This window comes from Pan paniscus, chromosome 23 (genome assembly GCF_029289425.2).
Source record: "Pan paniscus chromosome 23, NHGRI_mPanPan1-v2.0_pri, whole genome shotgun sequence".
NCBI lineage: Eukaryota > Metazoa > Chordata > Mammalia > Primates > Hominidae > Pan > Pan paniscus.
The window spans coordinates 46,654,202-46,673,577 of NC_085927.1; the positions used below are offsets into that span (position 1 = coordinate 46,654,202).

A 19,376-nucleotide genomic window follows, 5' to 3' on the forward strand; every position below is an offset into this window, starting at 1 on the left:
TCTACTCACCCATCCATCTATCCATCTATCCACCCACCCATCCACCCACCCATTCATCCACCCACCCATCCATCCATCCATTCATCCACCATCCATCCATCCACCCACCTATCCACCCATCCATCCACATACCCATCCACCCATCCATCCATCCACCCACCCATTCACCCATTCATCCATCCATCCACCCATTCACCCACCCATCCATCCATTTACCCATCCGCCCACCCAGCTACCCACCCATCCATCCATCTATCCATCCATCCATCCATCCATCCATCCATCCATCCATCCATCCATCCACCTACCCATCCACGGACCTGCATTCAAACCCCAACACTAACAAATCCTGTATTTGTGGGCTTAGACACATCACATCCCCTCTCTGAGACTCAGTTTTTCAGAGAATGGGAGTTTCATCACCTACCTTATGGGGTGGTTTTAGGGAGTAAGTGGGTAACCTCTGTAGAGTTCCATGCTTAGTACTTAGAACAGAAAAGAGACTGTTCCCTTCCATTCCCTCCTATCACAACTTTTCTAACTGTTGAAATCCAGCCCCCACCCCCTGCCCAGATGCATCTGGAAAGCCAATGCCTGACCAGGCCTGGGTCTTCCTGAGCAAGCAGAGTCTGACTGGTACAACCTTTATTGCTTCTCCAGCATTTTCCAGAAGAATGGTGTCATTAGAGGGCCACAGGGGATGGGGGAGTAAAAAATAACATAAACGAACTGAACAGAAATGCAGGAGGGTGGCGAGAGGGGCCGAGATTGGGTGTTCAGGGCAGAGAGGTGGAAGACCAGGGGCAGTCAGTGCTTCTTAGCTTTCAGCCACCAGAGTGGAGAATTCTGCAGAACAAAATGACAAGGAAAGTGAGTCAGAGGCGGGGATGCAAGAGAGACTGTCCACACCTGACTGTGGGGCCCTGGGTGGTGCTCTCTCTGGGTTCTTGCTTCTGCTGCAGCCCCAGAGCGTAAGTGTGAAAATGAATGAATGAATAAATGAATGAATGAGCAGATGAGTGAAGTGAGGTGGGAAATGATGGGCCTACCATATCTTTTGCTTCATCATGCCATGCCACACCCAAAATCATTAATAATAACTACACTAATAACAATAGCAATAATAATAATAATAGTTTTCTGAATGCTTATCATATGCCAGGCACTATTCGAAACACTTTATATGCAATATCTTATTTGACTCTGACAATAATCCTGTCTGGTGCATTTTGTCATTGTTCCTGTTCTACAGATGAAGAAACTGAGGCTCAGGGTCCTGATTTCTGGACTTCTCTGCTGTTTTTCTCCCCAGGAGATGAGAGAGGACAAGGAGTTTGCTGCCACGTGCCACTACGTGTCTCTGAGATGCCATGTCTCAGCCTGCTGGGGAGTGTAGGGTCTCAGGCAAGTGCCCATCGCCCTAGAAAATGCAGTGTTGTATTGGCTGGGCACAGTGGCTCACGCGTGCAATCCCAGCACTTTGGGAGGCCGAGGCAGGTGAATCACTTGAGGTCAGGAGTTTGAGACCAGCCTGGCCAACATGGTAAAACCCTGTATCTACTAAAAATGCAAAAATTAGCTAGGTGTGGTGGCGGGCGCCTGTAATCCCAGCTACTCCAAAGTCTGAGGCAGGAGAATTGCTTGAACCCAGAAGGCAGAGGTTGCAGTGAGCCGAGATCGTGCCACTGCACTCCAGCTTGGGCAATAGAGTCAGACTCTGTCTCAAAACAAACAAAAAAAAGAAAAGAAAAAAGAAAATGGAGTGTTGTGATGTGGGGAGAGCACAGGCTGGGGATTGAAAATTAGGGCTTCCAGGCTTAGTCTGGCCCTATTTGCTGGAAAATGTATCTCTCTGGGTTTTGGTTCCCTCATCTGTCAGTGGAGTGAAGAGAGGGGCCAGTAATAATTGCTTGGGTGAGACAAATAAAAAACTGGTCGTGAAATGGCTTCAAAAAGGCCACAAAAAGTATCTGAGACTCATTTGAGGTGAGCTGCGTCCTCCCTGGACTTTGTGTGGAATACAAATGTAAAACCCCACCTATCAGTTTCTTAGTTTTCATCATTGTACTGTGGTTATGTAAAATATTAACACCGGGGGAGCTGGGTGAAGGGTGTACAGGACTCTCTATACTATCGTTGCAATTCTTCTGTATATCTACAATTATTTCAAAATAAAAAAGTGAAAACACACACACACACAAAAACCAAACCAACACATGCTGTATTGTAGAAATAACCTGGCACTGGGCTGGGCACGGTGGCTCACTCCTGTAATCCCAGCACTTTGGGAGGCTGAGGTGGGCGGATCACGAGGTCAAGAGATCGAGACTATCCTGGCCAACACGGTGAAACCCTGTCTCTACTAAAAATACAAAAATTAGCTGGACGTGGTGGCGCACACCTGTAGTCCCAGCTACTTGGGAGGCAGAGGCAGGAGGATTGCTTGAACACAGGAGGCAGAGGTTGCAGTGAGCCGAGATCGTGCCACTGCACTCCAGCCTGGTAACAGAGTGAGACTCTATCTCACAAAAAAAAAAAAAAAAAAAAGAAAGAAAGAAAGAACCTGGCACTGGTCCTGGCTAGATGAAGGGACACGTACCTGGGTGCCTCACCTTCCTGAGGTTTGACTTAGGAAATAGACATCATCCTTTCCTGTCCCCAGGCTGTCCTAGGATAGGAAAAGTGGGTGACCTGGATATGGGGGATGCAGGGTGGGAGACAGTGAGGGTCCACCAGCTGGTTTTGAAATCTCCAGGCTCTCTGGCTGAGTGGTAACAGCAGTGCCAAGGATGGAGTCTCAAATAAATACCGAAACAACAAATACTCGTACAGAATCCCTCCCATAGGGCAGGCGTCAAAGTTCTTGCTTTCTCAGCCAGGAGCCTGTGATCTTCCAGGACCTCGGTGGGGCAGGTGGTTATTTTGATATGTCTTTTATTAGCAGTACTTTTATTAATTATAGCTAGTAACTAACATTTATCGAATGCCAATGTGGGAAGCATTTTGCATATATTATCTCATTGAATCCTCATGACTACTCCATGGGAGAGACACCTTTGCATTTTACAGATGGGGAAACTGAGGCTCAAAAGTTAAGTAGCTTGACCATGGTCACACAGCAGACATGATTCAAGCTAGAAATGCTCTTAGGCTTCCTTCTTCATCCCTGTAGTTTCCGACCTACTTTGACCTTGGTATAGAGTGACGCATGTCCCAGCTCAAATATCACCATCCCATCGCATTAGTCCTTTTTTATTTACTTCATAGTCCTTGGCACTCTCTGAAATGATCTTATTTATGCACTTATTTTTGTCAGTCTCCCCCTACTAGAATGCAAACTCTAGAGGGCAAGGGAGCCTCTCTCTTTCTTGTTCACTGTTCTCCTGGCAGCCACAGTGTTCCTGGCACACAATAGGTGCTCATAAATAAGCTCTGGGTGGATGGATGGAGGGATGGATGGACAGATGGAGGGAGGGATAGAGGGATGGATGGATGGGGGGTAGATGGATGGATGGATGGAGGGAGGGAGGGATGGATGGATGAGGAATGGGTGGATGGAGGGATGGATGGAGGAGTAGGTGGATGGATGGATGGAGGGATGAGGAATGGATGGATAGAGGGATGGATAAAGGGAGAGAAGGATGAATGGATGGATGGGTGGGTGGGTGGATGGATGGATGGATGGATGGATTGATGGATGGATGGATGGGTGGGTGGTTGGGTGGATGGATGGGATAGCTCACGAGTCCTTCTTAGGGGTCAACAAGTTCTGACTTACTTTATATAATTCACATGACAGTCTGGGAGGATTCTAATTTTATAGATGGGGAAATGGAGGCTGGGAAGGTGAGGTGTCAGGGTCATGTGGAAAACAAGAGGCAGAGCCAGGACTTGGCCTCCGGCCTCAGGAACCTGTTACATGAATGTGGAGAGGCTACTCCTGAGAGGGCTAGTGTCCCAGCTCAGGCAGAAGCATGAACCCTCTACAGCTTCAACCTGTCATTTCATCCAGCACTGGCATTCCCTGTTTGGGGGCACTGAGTTTCTCTGTCCTGGGATAAAGGATGCATGAGCCTGTCCAACACCGCCTGCTCATGGAGAGATTGTCAAGAGGGGAAGCTGGTCATCTCTGTTTTCCAGCCTGCCCTGACCCCTTCATCCTCACTCTGGAAATTATGGGCTCTCAGGCTGCTCATCGGTAAATAGCCCGTTGGTCACCTTCGCACTAGACGGGATTTGGTGCAGCTGGTGTGACGGGGACCCAGGGACACCAATGAGGGACTCTCCGGTGACGGAAAGTCAGACATTTTGGAGCCAGACTTTGGGAGCTACTTTGGAGCTGTGGGGTTTTTGAAAGCCTCTTAAATCAGCCCCTCTGCCCACCCGGCAATCTGTTCTCAAGCAGCCAGGACATCACAGTAGCCACATGCGCTGGCCTTCAGCAGAGAACAAGGAATTCTAATTTTATCCCCTCAGAACCTTCAACAGGGGACTTTGTAGATAAATTGAGGGCAGGAGCCACCCCTTCCGTGCCTTTCCTATCTGCCTCAGGGCTGAGCTCTTAGGAGCCAGCCAATTAACGAACAGGTCTCCTAGCCAAACCCTTCCTCTAAAATGCCCAGGTCTCTCCTTAAAGAAAAACAAATGACTGGCCGGGTGCAGTGGCTCATGCCTGTAATCCCAGCACTTTGGGAGGCCGAGGTGGGCAGATCACAAGGTCAGGAGTTCGAGACCAGCTTGACCAACATGGTGAAACCCCGTCTCTACTAAAAATACAAAAGTCAGCCAGGCATGGTGGCGCGCGCCTGTAATCCCAGGTACTCAGGAGGCTGAGGCAGGAGAATGGCTTGAACCCAGGAGGTGGAGATTGCAGTGAGCTGAGATCGCACCACTGCACTCCAGCCTGGGTGACAGAGCAAGACTCCGTCTCAAAAACAAACGAACAAACAAACCAACAAAGACTACACAAAGATCCTGTAAACTCTAGGTCAGCTGAATTGGTGGTAGGTAGGATCCCAGGATGGGGAATGTAGCTTTGAATGGTCGGGTTCTAGTCTTGGCTTTGCCATCTGCTGCTGTCCCCGGACAAGATGCCTCATCCTCCCTGGTCTTGCTTTTCTTATGAGTGAGTGTTGGGTCTAGAAGACGCCTTTCCAGCTGTCACATGGTGTTTGGAGCAAGCAAGCTGGGGGTAACTCCCAGCTCCCATTTCTTGTTCCTGTGACCTTCAACTAGATGCTTCGCCTCACCTGTCAAATGGAGCTCATGATAGTGCCCACTTCCTTAAGTTGTTCAGAGGAGCCAGCACTGAAGCTCTCGGTCACAGGCCTGATGCATAGCAAGCTCTTGGTATCTGGTGGTGTTGCAACCAAGGTGTTTCTGTACTTCGAGCCACTTTGAAACCAAGCCTATAAACGCCTGGTTGCTGCCCGGCAGAAGCAGGAGGCTCTAAATGGTATTGTAACTGGTATTTGTTAGCATCATCGTTGTTCTTGTTGCCATTGTTTGTCTCCATGATCCCAGCATTTCCTGCCTCCACCCTGGCACCTACCTACAATCATCCAGCAACCCTGGACCTACATCTGAATCTTGTTCCATCACTATCTGGCTAGGTGGCCATCAGTCACTACTTTAGCTCTCTGAGGCTCAGCTTTCTCATTTGTAAAGTGGGTATAATAATGCCTGTTTGGATGGCTATTAGAAAGACCAGATGGGGTAGTACGCCTGACACACAGTAACTGGTTTATAAGTGTTAGTTCCGCCTCCCGTGTGGATCTCCCCAGCACAACAGACACAGGTTGGAGCTTTGACATAACATTAACTACGAAAGTCCTGAAACTAAGCAAGACAAGGAAGATATAAACAGAGGGCACGGAAAGCCTAAAGAGCAGCCAGCTGACCTGGTACAAGTTTCCGACCCATCTATCCCATCAGAGCTAGCATCCCACCTCCGGCACATCCATCCATGGCAACTTAGTTCCTGATCCTCAGTTTCCTCATCTATAAAATGGGGATACTGGGACTATCTCCTTATAGGGTTATGGTAAGGGCTCCATAAGATAATGGAGAAGGAGTGCCCAGCACAGTGCCTGGCACACAGTGGGAATGCGACTAAATCAACTCTTAGTGTTGACAGGTAGAAGAGACAGTCTTCCTTTGGAGGCATCCAGAATGGTCATTGTCTTCTAAGACATGCAAGGACAGCAGTACTTTTACAGTCTAAATCCTCGCCCAAGACCCTCTGGGGCCAGCTTGCAGATGTCATCATTGTCCAACCAGAAAGCGACAAATGAGGAAGACGGTAGGGATGGGGGTGGGAAGGAGGCAGCAGAGGGAGGATCAGAGGACTAGAGGATTCTGTTCTTTTCTTTCCCTTAGGAAACTGAAATTAGCCTAATTAGGTCTGTCCCAGTCCAAGGCCTCGGGGATTGGACAAATTTAGAAGCTATTGACAGGTGAGACCAACACACGCCGATGGCCCAAAGCGAAACTGAGCCGGCCATTGAGTCAGCGGCTGGAAGGCTCTTTCCCTCCCTCTGTCGTGATGACCGGGATGAAGGAGCCGGCCTCCTGGTTTACTGGTTTATCACCTCACCTCTAAATAGCTCCCGGGCTCGGTTTCTTATAAATTGGTATCTCAAACAGGGATCACCTTCCCATCCCGGAGAACTGGGAGGCAGAGTCACTCCGGGTCAAGCCAGACAGCCACAAGGAGGCCGCGTCAACAGTTCTGGGGCTCACTCTGTGCCAGGCACCGCACGGTGCATTATTCCATTTCATCCTCGTCGGCTCTCTTATCTTCATTTTGTTTACAGAGAAACTGAGGCTGAGTGTCACTGTGTCACTCAGCTAGGAAGATTCTAACAGGCGTAGCTGGGGCCAGGGTGCGTCTCTTCCTCAAAGGTTGGAGTTAAATGGTCCTGGTTCTGACTCAAGCTGCAACCCCCAGAGGTAGAAGGAGAGGGTTGCGTGGAGGGGAATGTCTTTTTCCACCAAGCAGCTGCTCCCTTTCACAAGAGGCCAGTTATGTAAGGAAGGCTGCTTCCTCTCCCCTTGCTAAATCTTTTCTAGTGCAGCATAAGGCCAGAGCTAGGGAAAGTCCACACGGGAATAAAAAGAGCAGATTGCTAAGCACAGAAGCCATTTATAACTAAAACGTCTCAGCTCAGCTTAGGGGAGGGAGTGGTGGAGTCAGGAGACCCGGGTCCCGTTGGGCCAAGGACTTCTATGTGACTTTGGCACTTACTGTCTACGGGGCCTCAGTTTTCAAGTCTCTCAGTGGGGATCACAGTGTCCCCTAGACCTCATTGAGCTGGTACCAGGGTGCAATGAGATGGGACAAAGCATTGTGCACCTTAGGGCTCTGCCCTCAAAACCCTGGGCTTGCCTTGATATGAGCATCCTGTCCTACTTAGAAATCAAAACCCCATAGAGGCCGGAGGGCTAGAATTACAGGGAGACCGGCAAATTCTCCTTCTATCTCTCTCACTTTTCTCCTGCTTTAGACTCAATTTCCTTTCTGTTGAGGATTGAGATTCCACCACTTTTAAAAGGTTTTGGGTGGCTTACGAGCAAAACATTCCCGTAAAATAAGAGGAAAGGAATCATTTCTAGAACATTCTCTTCATTCGAGCAACAGCCCTGTAAGGTGTGTATTTTTCTCCCCACTTTCCAGGTGTGGGAATGGATGTCCTGAGAGAGGAAAAGATACAGCCATTCCCACGGCTGATCCCCAGCATTTGGCTTTCTAATTTCTTCCTGAATCAGGTGCTCCACCACAGCCCGAGGCCTTATGCTACCACTCTACCTCTCACGGTAAATAGGCTACTTAAGGATAAAAGGGAACAGATTTTGCCAGAGGGAAGCAGAAAAGGCAAATTCCTTCAGGCATGTGAGTGAGTGGCGAGGGGTGGGGGGGTTGCAAGGTTAGGCAATAATGATGACTACATGTTTCAGCAACAGAAGCAAAATGCAAACCCCAAACTCTTGAGTTGAGACACACTTAAAGCAGAGGGCAGTGGATCCATTGCCGGGAATGGGTTTCAGGAAGAATGTAACTAGGACTGCGTGCAGGCACGTGTGCACACGGGGCATGCGGATCTTCTCTGCAGCAAGATATTAGGAGTCAAGATTTGAAGAGGGCCCTGAGGCTTCACAGCAAGTCGCTCTGCTTCCCTGGGCCTCAGATTCCTTGTATGTATCAGTAACAAAGATATCTTGTAGAGCTGTTGGGAGGTTTGAATGAGTTAAAAGATGTAAGGCCTGTGTGCTGTACTTGGCACACAGGAAGTGGGGATGAATGCTAACCTCGATTCCTGTTGGTCAACACACTCTGCGGGGGCAGGTATTGAGTTTGGAAGGCCCAGGCTGGGGACACATGCTCGTGTGAGGCAGGATGGCAGAGGGTCCTGGCTGGACCACCGAGCCTCAGTTCTAGCTCTGCTACAGAGAGACCCTGGGCATGTCACTTCTCACGATGCCTCAGTTTCTCCACTTGCAAAATGGGGATAGTGACGGCATCTACTTCCTAGGATTATTGTAAGGCAGTGGTGCTCTAAGTGTGGTTCGCCAGATCATTAGCACCATCTGCTAACTTGTAAGAAATGCAAAAGTGTGGGCTCCACCTAAGGAATCAGAAACTCCTGGGGTCTGGCACAGCCATCTGTGTTGCCATAGGCCCTCCAGGTGATGCTGACACCCGCTCCCAGCTGGAGACCTGTTGTGAAGGTGAAGTGTTTGAAAAGCCACCTGCCACATAGTCTGCTTTGTCTGCTTTTTATTATGCCTGGGCTTTGCAACTGCAGGTGCTTTAACAAAGATTTTTTTTTGGCACCCTTCACCTCTTTTTCTAGCTTCTCTTTCCTTTTCAGCCTTAAGCCCTCCCCATGTCAGCTCTGCACCAGCCTTTTAGGGTGGCCTTTGAGAATCAATCAACCACATCTATAAAAGCCTTTGAGCTTCCTGGAAGTAGTTGCCCCAGAGACAGGAATGCAAAGGGTTATTATTAGAACTTTGTCTTCCTACCCCCTCCCTTCAGTACAGGATCTTCAAGAAACTGATAAGTATCACTCACCTTCAGAAGGACAAACAGAGCGGAGAAGAGAGGCAGTCCCTGGTTTGGGCTCCCTGGCACCTGCTACAGACAAGTCTCCACAGATCCCCAACCTTGGCTGGCAGATCATCTCCCACTACATACAGCAGTTATGCATCCTCATCACTGCACAGTGCTGCCCAGAGCTGGGCACTTGTTCATTCATTCATTCATTCATTCAACCAAATACACTTTTCTTTTTCTCCCACTATGGGCCAGGCCCTATTCTAGGTGCTGGGATTAGAACTGAAAAAAACAAAGTTCCTGCTCAGTGGACCTGACATCTTAGTGGAGGAGAAAGAAATAGGCAATAAGTCAATAAATATAATCATCTTATAGTAAATTAAACTATGAATGAATGAATGAATGAAGCAGGCAGCACAGGTCACGTGCTTCGGAGCTCAAAAGACCCGACTTTCAGACTTTGATCTTTTCTCTTCCTAGCCTAAAGGGTTTATGCAAGCCCTTAGCCTCTCTGAGCCTCAGTGCGCTCATCTATAAAATGGGAATCATAATAGTATACACTTCAGAGATAGCTAGGAAGATTAAATGAGTGAAATGCTAAGCACGGTGCCTGGCACATATTGAGTGCTCTATGAACTTAGATGCTATTGCCATCATCACTCAAGGTCACGCAGCTGAGCCAAAATAGTGAAGTGGTCTTCTGTGTAGAGGTTTATCCACTGAGACATCAGTGAAATCCCAGGGCTGGAACGCACCCCAGTAATTGGCTAGTGATCTGCCCCATGTCCCATGTTTTTTTGTTTTTTTTTTTTTTGTTTTTTCGTTTTGTTTTGTTTTGTTTTTGAGATGGAGTCTAGCTCTGCTGCCCAGGCTGGAGTGCAGTGGTGTGATCTTGGCTCACTGCAACCTCCGCCTCCTGGGTTCAAGCAATTCTCCTGCCTCAGCCTCTTGAGTAGCTGGGATTACAGGTGTGTGCCACCACGCCTGGCTAATTTTTGTATTTTTAGTAGAGGTGGGGTTTCACCATGTTGGCCAGGCTGGTCTCGAACTCCTGACCTCATGATCTGCCCGCCTTGGCCTCCCAAAGTACTGGGATTACAGGCATGAGCCACTGCGCCCGGCATGCCCCTTGGTTTTAAAGACAAGGCACTTCATGGTCAGAGGGGCTCTGGGACATGCCCCAGATCCCGCCAGGAGTTGAAGCCATCTTCCAGCTATAGGTGGGGCTCGGGCCTTCTGGCCTTTAGAGAGAGTGACAGCAAAGCAGAGTATCTGAAACAGAACGTCCTGGGCCCCAGAAAGGCTCTGCTTCCCATCTCGCTGCCTATTGGGCATCATTGCACACACCCTTCCCGCGTTAGGGGGTTGGGAGTGAGGAAGGGGGCATCGCATCTTCCCACCTCAAAAGCATGAAGTGTGGGGCCCCAGTGCCTCAGGGTGGTCTGTGCTCATTGTCTATTTTATGTCTTGCCTATGAGCTCAATGGAGGCTGCACAGGTGGGCCTGGACCATGCTGTTGGGTTTGAATCCTGGCCCTGACACTTGCTGGCATGGTGACCTTGCACTCACTCCCTGGGCTGCCCTTTCTACATCTGCACTTATGTCCTCTGTTGTCCCAAGGTCAAATGAGGTAACCAAACCCAGCACTAGGCTGGACACACATGACATGCCCAGCTAATGAGTCTTTCCTCCCATTCTTGGCAAAACAATCTTCTTGCCCCTTTCTGAACATACCCTAAAGTTTCCAGCCTTGGCTGGTGCCAATACCTTGCCTGGACCCCACTCCCTCTGTCCCCTACAGCCTGTGGCTTAGCCTCCAAGTCCGTACAAAATGCCTGATGCCTGTGCCTCTGCCTCTGGCTGGCACTATCGCTTGTTTGTGTATATGTGTAGAGCTGCAAGCAATTTGCAGACAGTAAAAATGACATTGCATGGCCGGGTGCAGTGGCTCATGCCTGTAACCCCAGCACTTTGGGAGGCTGAGGTGGGCGGATGACTTGAGGTCAGGAGTTCGAGACCAGCCTGGCCAACATGGTGAAACCCCGTCTCTACTAAAAATACAAAAATTAGCTGGGCATGGTGGTGCGTGCCCATAGTCCCAGCTACTCGGGAGGCTGAGGCGGGAGAATTGCTTAAACCTAGGAGGCAGAGGTTGCAGGGAGCTGAGATTACACCACTGCACTCCAGCCTGGGTGACAGAGAGAGACTGTCTCTAAATAAATAAATAAATAAGGCATTGCAGTGGCCATTTATTGAGCGTTTGTTATGTGCTGGGCACTACAGGCCACATTTCCATGTTATAATGCCTAGTTTACAGATGAGGAAGCTGGGGCTCAGGGCTAAGGAGTAGCTGCTCAGGGGCACCCAGTCAGGAAATGGGCCTGAATTATTTTTACCTCTTCCATTGCCAGGCACAGAGTTGCTACTCAGTCAACATCTGCTGGATCTGTTAGAAGAGTTTAGTTGATGCCTTAAGATCTGAGTGTGGCAGGGAGGGAGGGAGGGAGGCAGGGAACTGGGCCGGGTTTGGCTGGTTTCTCTTCATCAGGTAGGTTGTCTGTGAGCAGTCAGCCATGAAGACCCAGCCCAGGGCTTCTGAGCTATGGCATATTGGCTGCAAATAAAAATGGAAGGCAGGTCTGGAGGCCAGGGTCAGGGTTCAGATGGGAGCCAGGCCTTGGGGTGGAGCTGTCTGATAAGCAGATTGGTGGGGATGGGGGTGGGAGGGAGGATCTGCCAAGCACCAGAAGCCCCAGGAGCGGCCAAGCCAATGATGCCTTTCCAATACCCTCTGCTCCACTCCTTTAAAACCACCTCCCTCCTTCCCAGCCACAAGAAGGGCAGCTGGCATCAGATGGCCAGGGGACCCCCTGCATTTGACCTGGATAGGGATTCTCCATTCTCGTTACTGGCAGGAAACAAACAAACAAAAAAGAAATCAACAACAACAACAACAACAACAAAAAACCCTCTAACTCATAAGCATACACCTACTTTCATAATCCTTGTACCTTTCCCAAAGCAATTTTGTGTTCACAGAATCTTAATTTTCACAACGAGCTCAAATAGGTCTTAGGAGAAGCTGATGCACCCCATTTGCCGGGCAAGGGAACATAGGTGTGCAGAGGTGATGTGTTCAAGGTCACAGCTGGCAAGGGGCAGAGAAGGAGCAGAGCATGGGGTTCTGGGCTTTACACTCAGGCAGTGGATGTTTATGAAGCACCTGCTTTGTGTGGGGTATTGGCTAGATACTGGGGCTAGAAGGATGAATGCAACCCAATCCCTAGTTTTAAGTTTTACATCCACTTACATGTTGGATGTAAGTGGGTAGAACGTGAAGATTCTAGACAGAAGGTACCCTTGTGAAGGTACCTGGTTTTAAAAAAAATTAGCTAACAAATACATATATAGCATTTACTCTGTGCCAGACACTGTTCTAGGCACTTTACATATTAACACATCAAACCCTTGTAATCACCCTGTAAGAATTATCATTCTATTCAGTTCAGAGATGAGAAAACAGAGGCTCAGAGTAGTTATCAAATTACGCAAGGTCACACAGCTCGAAAGTGGTAGGGCTGGGATTTGAACCCAGATAGCCTGGGGCCCAGAGGCCAAACACCTACACACAGTTTTCTCTGAGACCAGCAGAAAAGCCTATTATGGGAGCAAATGGCAGCTTAGCATGCTGCAAACACTCATTCAGGCCTGGTTCTAAATCCCCACCCCACGGCTGTGTCCTAGCTCTTTCAACTAGGCTAAGCACCTTCAAAGTCCATTTGCCCACCTGCAAAATGGAGATAATTCTGGAGAAAATCATAAGCTAAGAGAGATGGCAATGTGGGTGTGCTCTATGAATGCCACACAGAGCCAAATGGAGAAAGGAGTGGACGGTGGGCCACTGGTCTCTCACCTGTGCTGACATTGAAGCCTGCAAAGCAAGGCAGGGCCAGGTATTCCCTGTCTGAATTCCCCACTGATTTCTGGTTTACTGTTTTTCCTGGCTCTGCTGCAAGGCTACAATAGTATATTTGAGTAAAAGCCAAACAGGTTTTGAGACTTGGGGATACAGGACACCAGGACAAGATGCTGAGGAGGACAGGAGATAGGAATTTCCATCCCTGGAATCTGAGGATGTGAGAGGCAGAGGATCCTTGGGGATTAGTCGGCCTCATTTCCTTGGATTAGAGATGGGAGACAGAGGCCCAGCGATCGAGAGACACTGCCCAAGGTCACACAGCCAGTTTGGGCAGAGGTTGGGCCAGTATCCATGCAAAAATGCAGGCAGAGTTCAGGAAAAAAAAATCCCAAATCCTCCTGGATCCCCTATCCAGCAGGAAAAACAGAATCTATTCCTTTTAGGTTTTCAAATTAGGAAAATACACCAGTTTTCCTTTGTCTGGAGTATGTGGCAGAGCTCTCAGACCTAATGGACTGCTTTTTATCTTCTAATCTGGGGGAGTGAGGGACCCCCGTATCATCCCTTCCTTGTGACAGACATAGCTTCAAACTTTTCGCATCCAACACCCCAAGATCCACAATATGCCCAGACCCCAGGTCATGGCTACCCACCGTCAACCCCAATTTTGCCATCCCCATCTTTGTCTCCAGCAGCCATCAGCATCTTGGTTTCTTTAGCAGACAGGTCTCTGGCATCTGGGGAGAAGCCTTTTAGGATGAATCTGGAGGAAAAAAGGAGAAAGCCGGTGAGGGAGTCAGGCCGAGGTCGCCTTGCAGGACGCTGGATGGAGGGTGGTCTGGTGTCTGTATGGGGAAAGGGATGGCTGGGACAGGCAGCGAGCAGCAGTCACGCACACGGATGCTCTGGGCCAGGTAGCCTGCTCGGTGGCTGTGCTTTCATGGGTGAGTATTTAGGAAAGGACAGGCTGTCCTCAGTGAAAGGTTGTCCTCACTTCAGGGAGGGCACCTATATTCGTTAATTTATCCAACAAGTATTCACTAAGTGTCATTTCTGTGTCAGGCGTATGCTGGAAAGTGGGGTCACAGTGGTGATCTTCGGAAGGCACTGGAAAAAATAAGGAGGTCACGGACTCCGAGAGAGACCACACAGTGTGATGGGCCGTGGAGGAGGGCGCTCAGAAGTTGTATCCACCCACCTGTGGTGAGGGGAGGAGGGGGGAGGCTTCCTGGTGAAGGTGATGCCTGGAGGACAGGGGGAAGTCAGCCTCTGTGAGTGTGTGTGTGTGTGTGTGCGCGCGCGTGCATAAGTGTGCATGCATGTTGGATGTAAGTGGGTAGAACGTGAAGATTCTAGACAGAAGGCACCCTTGTGAGATGGTTTAGGGGAGAGACAGGATGGGTGGGGAAGTCCCTACTTGAAAGGCCTCTCCCTACACCCACCCGCTGCTTCTCTTTTTGACAAAACTCAAGGCTTTCTTGGCCAGAAAGTGACATAAGGCAACCTGAGTCAGTAGACATGGCCGGGTGGCTGAGGGAATTATGGTGGGAGATGCTTTTGCAGATGGAGGCATGCATTTTCCTAGCCACAGCCTTCTCCTTCTCTGCTTTTCTCCAAGGACCCCTGGACTCCCAGAGGTGGTTCTGCATCCCTGGCTTGCCCAGAAATTGCACCAGCCACACTAGTACCAGAGGGCTGGGGGCTGTAGGAAGGTGGAAAGTGTCTTTTAGACAAATGAAAATCAATGAAATACTCAAGTGAATGCTTTCTGCCCTGCCTATGGTGTTAGGCAGCAAGAAAACTGCCTCTTCATTTGCATTAAATTATTAAGTAGCAACATTCCATTAGCAATATTAAGTGGCTATCATTTAACCTACTTAGTTGCACTTTCAGCTGAGGGTTTTACTCTTCCGAAGCAATAGCACTAGGAAGCCTTCTCCCCTGGTGCCCTGGGTCCGAGCCCTGCCTTCATGCACGGTTACTTTCTGTGAAGCAGGCAGAGTGAAAGGCAGGTCTGATGGACACTTGGAAGCTAGAGTCCCAGCCCCCACTCCCTCTTGTGCAGCCGTGGGCTGGGCAGCCCCTGCAGGCCTCCGCTTACCCCAGCTCATCCTCCTCGATGAAGCCACTTTTGTCCTTGTCCAGGATGTGAAACACCTTCTTCACATCGTCCACACTCTTTTTCTTCAGGCCGACCATTTGGAAGAACTTTTTGTGGTCGAAGGAGTCGGTAGCTGTGGGGGGAAGAGCAGGGTCAAACAAGGACCAAAAAGGCTGGTAGGGAAGGCTGGGAGAATGGGGGGCGTCAAGGCATTTGTTGATGGATTCCCACATGCCAGTCATGGGGAATGAGAGGTACCCACCTCCATCGGAGGGCTGAGGGAGCCCGGGCAAGGGAGGATGCCCTGTCCAGGGTCACAAGGCTGGGAGTGGAAGAGGTGTGCTCAAACCCAGACCTCCCTGGCTCTCAAGCCCGCCCCCACATCCCACCTCCACTGCACCCATTGCTGATGATGGGAGCAGCACCTAAGAACCAAAGGCTTCTGTTCTTCTGAGAACCTTGTGTCCAGGAAGACTTTTGAGTGCCAGCTGGTTGGGAGTGGGCTGGGGAATTGAAGGGGGCATGAACATGGTCCTGGGGTTAGGGGGAGGAGGTTTGACCTTCTTTCTTGGCCACAGCCTTTGTTGCCAGAAAATTGACATAGAAAGGACAGGTTTCCCTCAAGGTCATACAGTGGGAGGAGGAGGGGCAAACCCGGAAGTCCTGGCTCTGCGCAGAAATCCACTTCGGAGGCAGTGGGAAGGGGGTGTTGGGAGGCTCCCGAGAAACACCCAGTTAAGTTTCTTCCCACATGGGCTTGAGGTGAAGGGAGAGGGTTATCCCAGGACCCTGGGAGGGTGGCTTCCCAGAGAGGTTCTTGTGCCCAGGGGAGGAGGAGCAAAGCAGAAAGAAAATGGGGGTCCTTTTCTACCTGCAATTTTCTGTATCTTGGGGTCCTGTTTTAGAACACCTGGGGAAGGGTACAATGTTAGATCATGTATTGTGTGTGTGTGTGTGTGTGTGTGTGTGTGTGTGTGTGTGTGTGTGTAGGGGGTGGCTGTTGAAGTCATGTTCTCTTCCCCTCAGCACAGGGCTAGAGACAAGGAAAGTTGCCCTGTCCACCTCTGACACTAGGCTGGGCAACCCAGTTCTAATACCCCTTCTGCCCAGCTAGGTGACCTTGGGCAAATGTCTTGTCCTCTCCAAGACAGTTCCCTGGTTTCCCCATCTGGAGGACAGGGGAGGAGGAAGGCGGGCAGCTTAGCGCTGAAGTCCCGGGCAGCTGGGAGAGGTGAGACTGCCAGTTCCCCTCCCCTGCCCGCCTAAGGAGGCTGGAGGTTTGAGGCACTGAGGATGCCCCGTGCGGACTTAGGCAGAGCTGTGCGCCGGCTCCAGAAGGTCACCTCGCCCGCAGGTCCGTTGCTGAATCTCAGTAAAGGAACTAGGACAGTCAGGGGGCCAACAACGGCTACCGCCTGGCGGGAAAAGTCCTGTCCAGAATGAGGGTCCAGGAAAGGGGTCTCTTGGAGAGGAGGATGCCCCCTGCAGTCCTCTCTAAGTACCTTAAAGAGGACGTCCAGAGAGCTCGTACAAGGACCCTGGAGGTCTCTCCTCCGACCCTGGTCTTCGCCCTTGGTCCCGGACCCTGAGTCCTCCCAACCACCGGGCCTTCGGCACCCTCAAGTTTCTGTAACTTGGGCAGGGCGCCCTCTTCCCCGCCCGCTCCCCGCGCCAAGCCTCGCCCGGACAGAGTTTGGGAACTGCCAAGGACGCCCCCGCCCCGACCTCGCCGGCGCCCAGTGGGAAGTGTGGGCAGAAGCGCGCTGGGGAGGATCCGCCGGCTGCGGGGCCAGCGGAGTGCAGGGGCGCGGGCGGTGGACGAGGGGAGAGAGATGGGGAGGGGAGCTCGCTTGCTCACCGCTAAAGGCTCCCACCGCCTTCTTGATGTCCTCAGCGTTCAGCAAGTCTGTCATCGACATCCTGCAACTGTTTGAGCGGGCAGAGCAAGTGCGAAAAGATTAAAAAGTGCTTTTCTCATCATTTCTGCTCATATGACCAGCGCTGCAGTGCTGCGCGCCAGGCGCACGCCCGCCGGGCCTGGCATGGCGCCAGGGGCCCGGACTCTGAGCGCAGCGGGAGCGGCTCAGTCCAGCTGCGCCGCTGAGCAGCGCCGGCCGCCGGCAAGAAGGCGCGCGGACCTGCTACCACTCCTGCACCGCCAGGCCAGGGGTCCGCGGGATCCCAGGGGCTGCGGCCAGGGCACGAGGGAAGGGGCCACCTCTGGGATTTAGGGGGCACTGGCGTCACCAGCTGGGTCTGGAAAGTCCACCTGCCGTCAAGGACACGCAGGAGGTGCGCCGTCTCAGATCTGGGAACCTCGGAGGATGTCCTGCCGCGTGGGGGAAGATCCTGAACCCTCAGCGGCCAGCCTGCACCTCAGGACCCCCTAGGCCCTGCTCCCTTTCTCTCTCCACTCCTATCTCAGCCTCTGCTCTGGTCTGTCCTGGATGCAAATTTATGCTGCAAAATCTGAGCGCTGAGGTCCTGAAACCTGACCCACCCGACGCAGGGAGGAGGTGGCAGGGACATGGACAGGGACAGGGACAGGCAGGAGCTGCTGGGGCCCACTTCGGGTGCCCCATCCCACATCTGGCCAGGGATGCATATTCTAAAACCTGATTTGATGTTTTACTTCTATTTTTTATTTTTTTGCTGGCTTGATTTTGCGAGGAACACTTCTCAGATCTCTACTAACTACTTGCTTTCCTGGTCTCCTGGGTCCTGGCATCATGGGTCCAGACTCCCCGTACTCCTATAAACCTTTTTTGGGCAGAGTAGGGTGGGAGAGTCCGCTTGGAATTGCTATGCTCCCTCCCAGAAAGCCCCATATGTGTTTGGAAGAAGGGTAGCACCTTCAGACCACACTTTCTAGACAACCTAAGCAGGTGTGGGGGTCTGAACTTCGCCTCTGGAAAAATGTCACGGTGCCTATCTGTATGCAGCCAGAGACCCGTTGTGTTCTTCCCCATGGTTCCCAAGGTTTCAAGCTGCAACCAGCTGCTTCTAGAGTGTGTGAGCGCTGGACAGGGAGTCAGGAGGCCTGGGTTCTAGATCCTGGGCTGCACTAAGTCCCAGTGTGACCTTGGGTTGTGACCTTCTCTGGGCTTCTGTCTCTCTCTGATGTGTTGATGACGTCAGTGGTCCCATGTAGTGGGACCTGGGGACTGCAACTTAAGGTATGGGCAGGTAGGCAGGGCCTTGGGCTGTGGTGGCCCTGGGTGGTGGGGACCAGGGAGAGCAGATGTCCAGCTGCCCAGTAACTCAAGTTCCCTGACATCGCTGTCAACACTGTCTCCTGCAGCTCAGCCCTGGATGGCTGCCCTTCCTGGAAACCTTAGGATACCGCTGCTGGCTCCAGCTGCCCCCTCCCTGTGAGTCAGCTCCTTCAAGCTACAGCCCGCCAGCTGGCTTCCAAGGCACCAAGGATGCAGCTCCTGACCTGATGCCTCTCAGCTCCAGGACTTCCCAGGACCCCTCAGCTGCCCTGGACCCTGCTGCTACTGCCGTCACCTCTGCACCTTGTCCCCAGCTGGGCTGCTGACTCAGATATGCCAGGCTCCTATGCTATCATTTCAACTCCCAGGCTCAGCTCACTCCAGGGGCCTAGTTGGAGAATGGATTTCCCCAGCTGAAGGACCCTTCAGCTATACCAGTGGAGAAATGGAGGCACAGAGAGTCCGTGAATGGTCTAAGGACACATGGTAAAGCAATAGCAGAGCAGGGTACACCCCTGGGCTCACTCGTGTGGAGTTCAGTGACTCTCTGGGTGATCCTCCCTGGTGCCTGGGACCCAGCTCTATCAGGTCCCATACATCTCAGCCACACACTGGCTCCTGGTGAGCCCCTAAGCAGCTACCCTGTGGCAAAGGCTGCAGCCTCAACAGGGGCCCACTCTTCTTCCGTCTCCTTCCTCCATCTCTCCCTGCTGCTGAGTTCTCCTATCAACTTGACACCCCCTCCGGGACTGAGCCCTCCCAGCCAGAGCATCAATGTCATTAAGTCAGCCCATCAGCCCTCGGTAGTCCTCCTCTGCCCTCTGGGTCCCCTCTGATGGCATCACCAGAGTCCACAGATGTCTGACTCCACCCCTCTTGTTCTAAGGCTGGGGAATCTGAGGCCCAGCCACGGGGGGCGGTGGGTGGGGGGAGTTTGCCCCAGGCCACACCAGGAGTCTGGGTGGAGAAGCAGGAATGCATGCTCTCAGCCCTACATTCCACAGCTGCCCTGCCTCCAGCACCCCCACCGCACCCCCCTCCCCGGGTCACTACGGACAGGGGAGATGTAGCTCTCCCTTCCAGCTG

The 19,376-nt window shown here is 51.5% G+C and overlaps 1 protein-coding gene across 1 annotated transcript; it reads right to left on the reverse strand.

Moving 5' to 3' along the window:
• Positions 1-628: 628 nt before the first annotated feature.
• Positions 629-17,117, reverse strand: PVALB (parvalbumin). The gene is made up of 4 exons (XM_008975015.5): positions 16,934-17,117; positions 15,076-15,208; positions 13,628-13,737; positions 629-846 (listed from the first exon to the last, which is right to left on the reverse strand). Exons 1-4 carry the CDS (start codon positions 16,992-16,994, stop codon positions 818-820), a joined length of 333 nt encoding a protein of 110 aa, XP_008973263.3. The 5' UTR covers positions 16,995-17,117; the 3' UTR covers positions 629-817.
• Positions 17,118-19,376: the final 2,259 nt, after the last annotated feature.

Coding starts and splice junctions, on each gene's coding strand:
- PVALB (XM_008975015.5), bottom strand. CDS start 16,994: ATGTCGATGACAGACTTGCTGAACGCTGAGGACATCAAGAAGGCGGTG. Junction 15,209..16,933: donor GGCGGTGGGAGCCTTTAGCG/GTGAGCAAGCGA, acceptor TTCCCCCCACAG/CTACCGACTCCTTCGACCAC. Junction 847..13,627: donor TGGCAAAATTGGGGTTGACG/GTGGGTAGCCAT, acceptor TTTGTTCTGCAG/AATTCTCCACTCTGGTGGCT.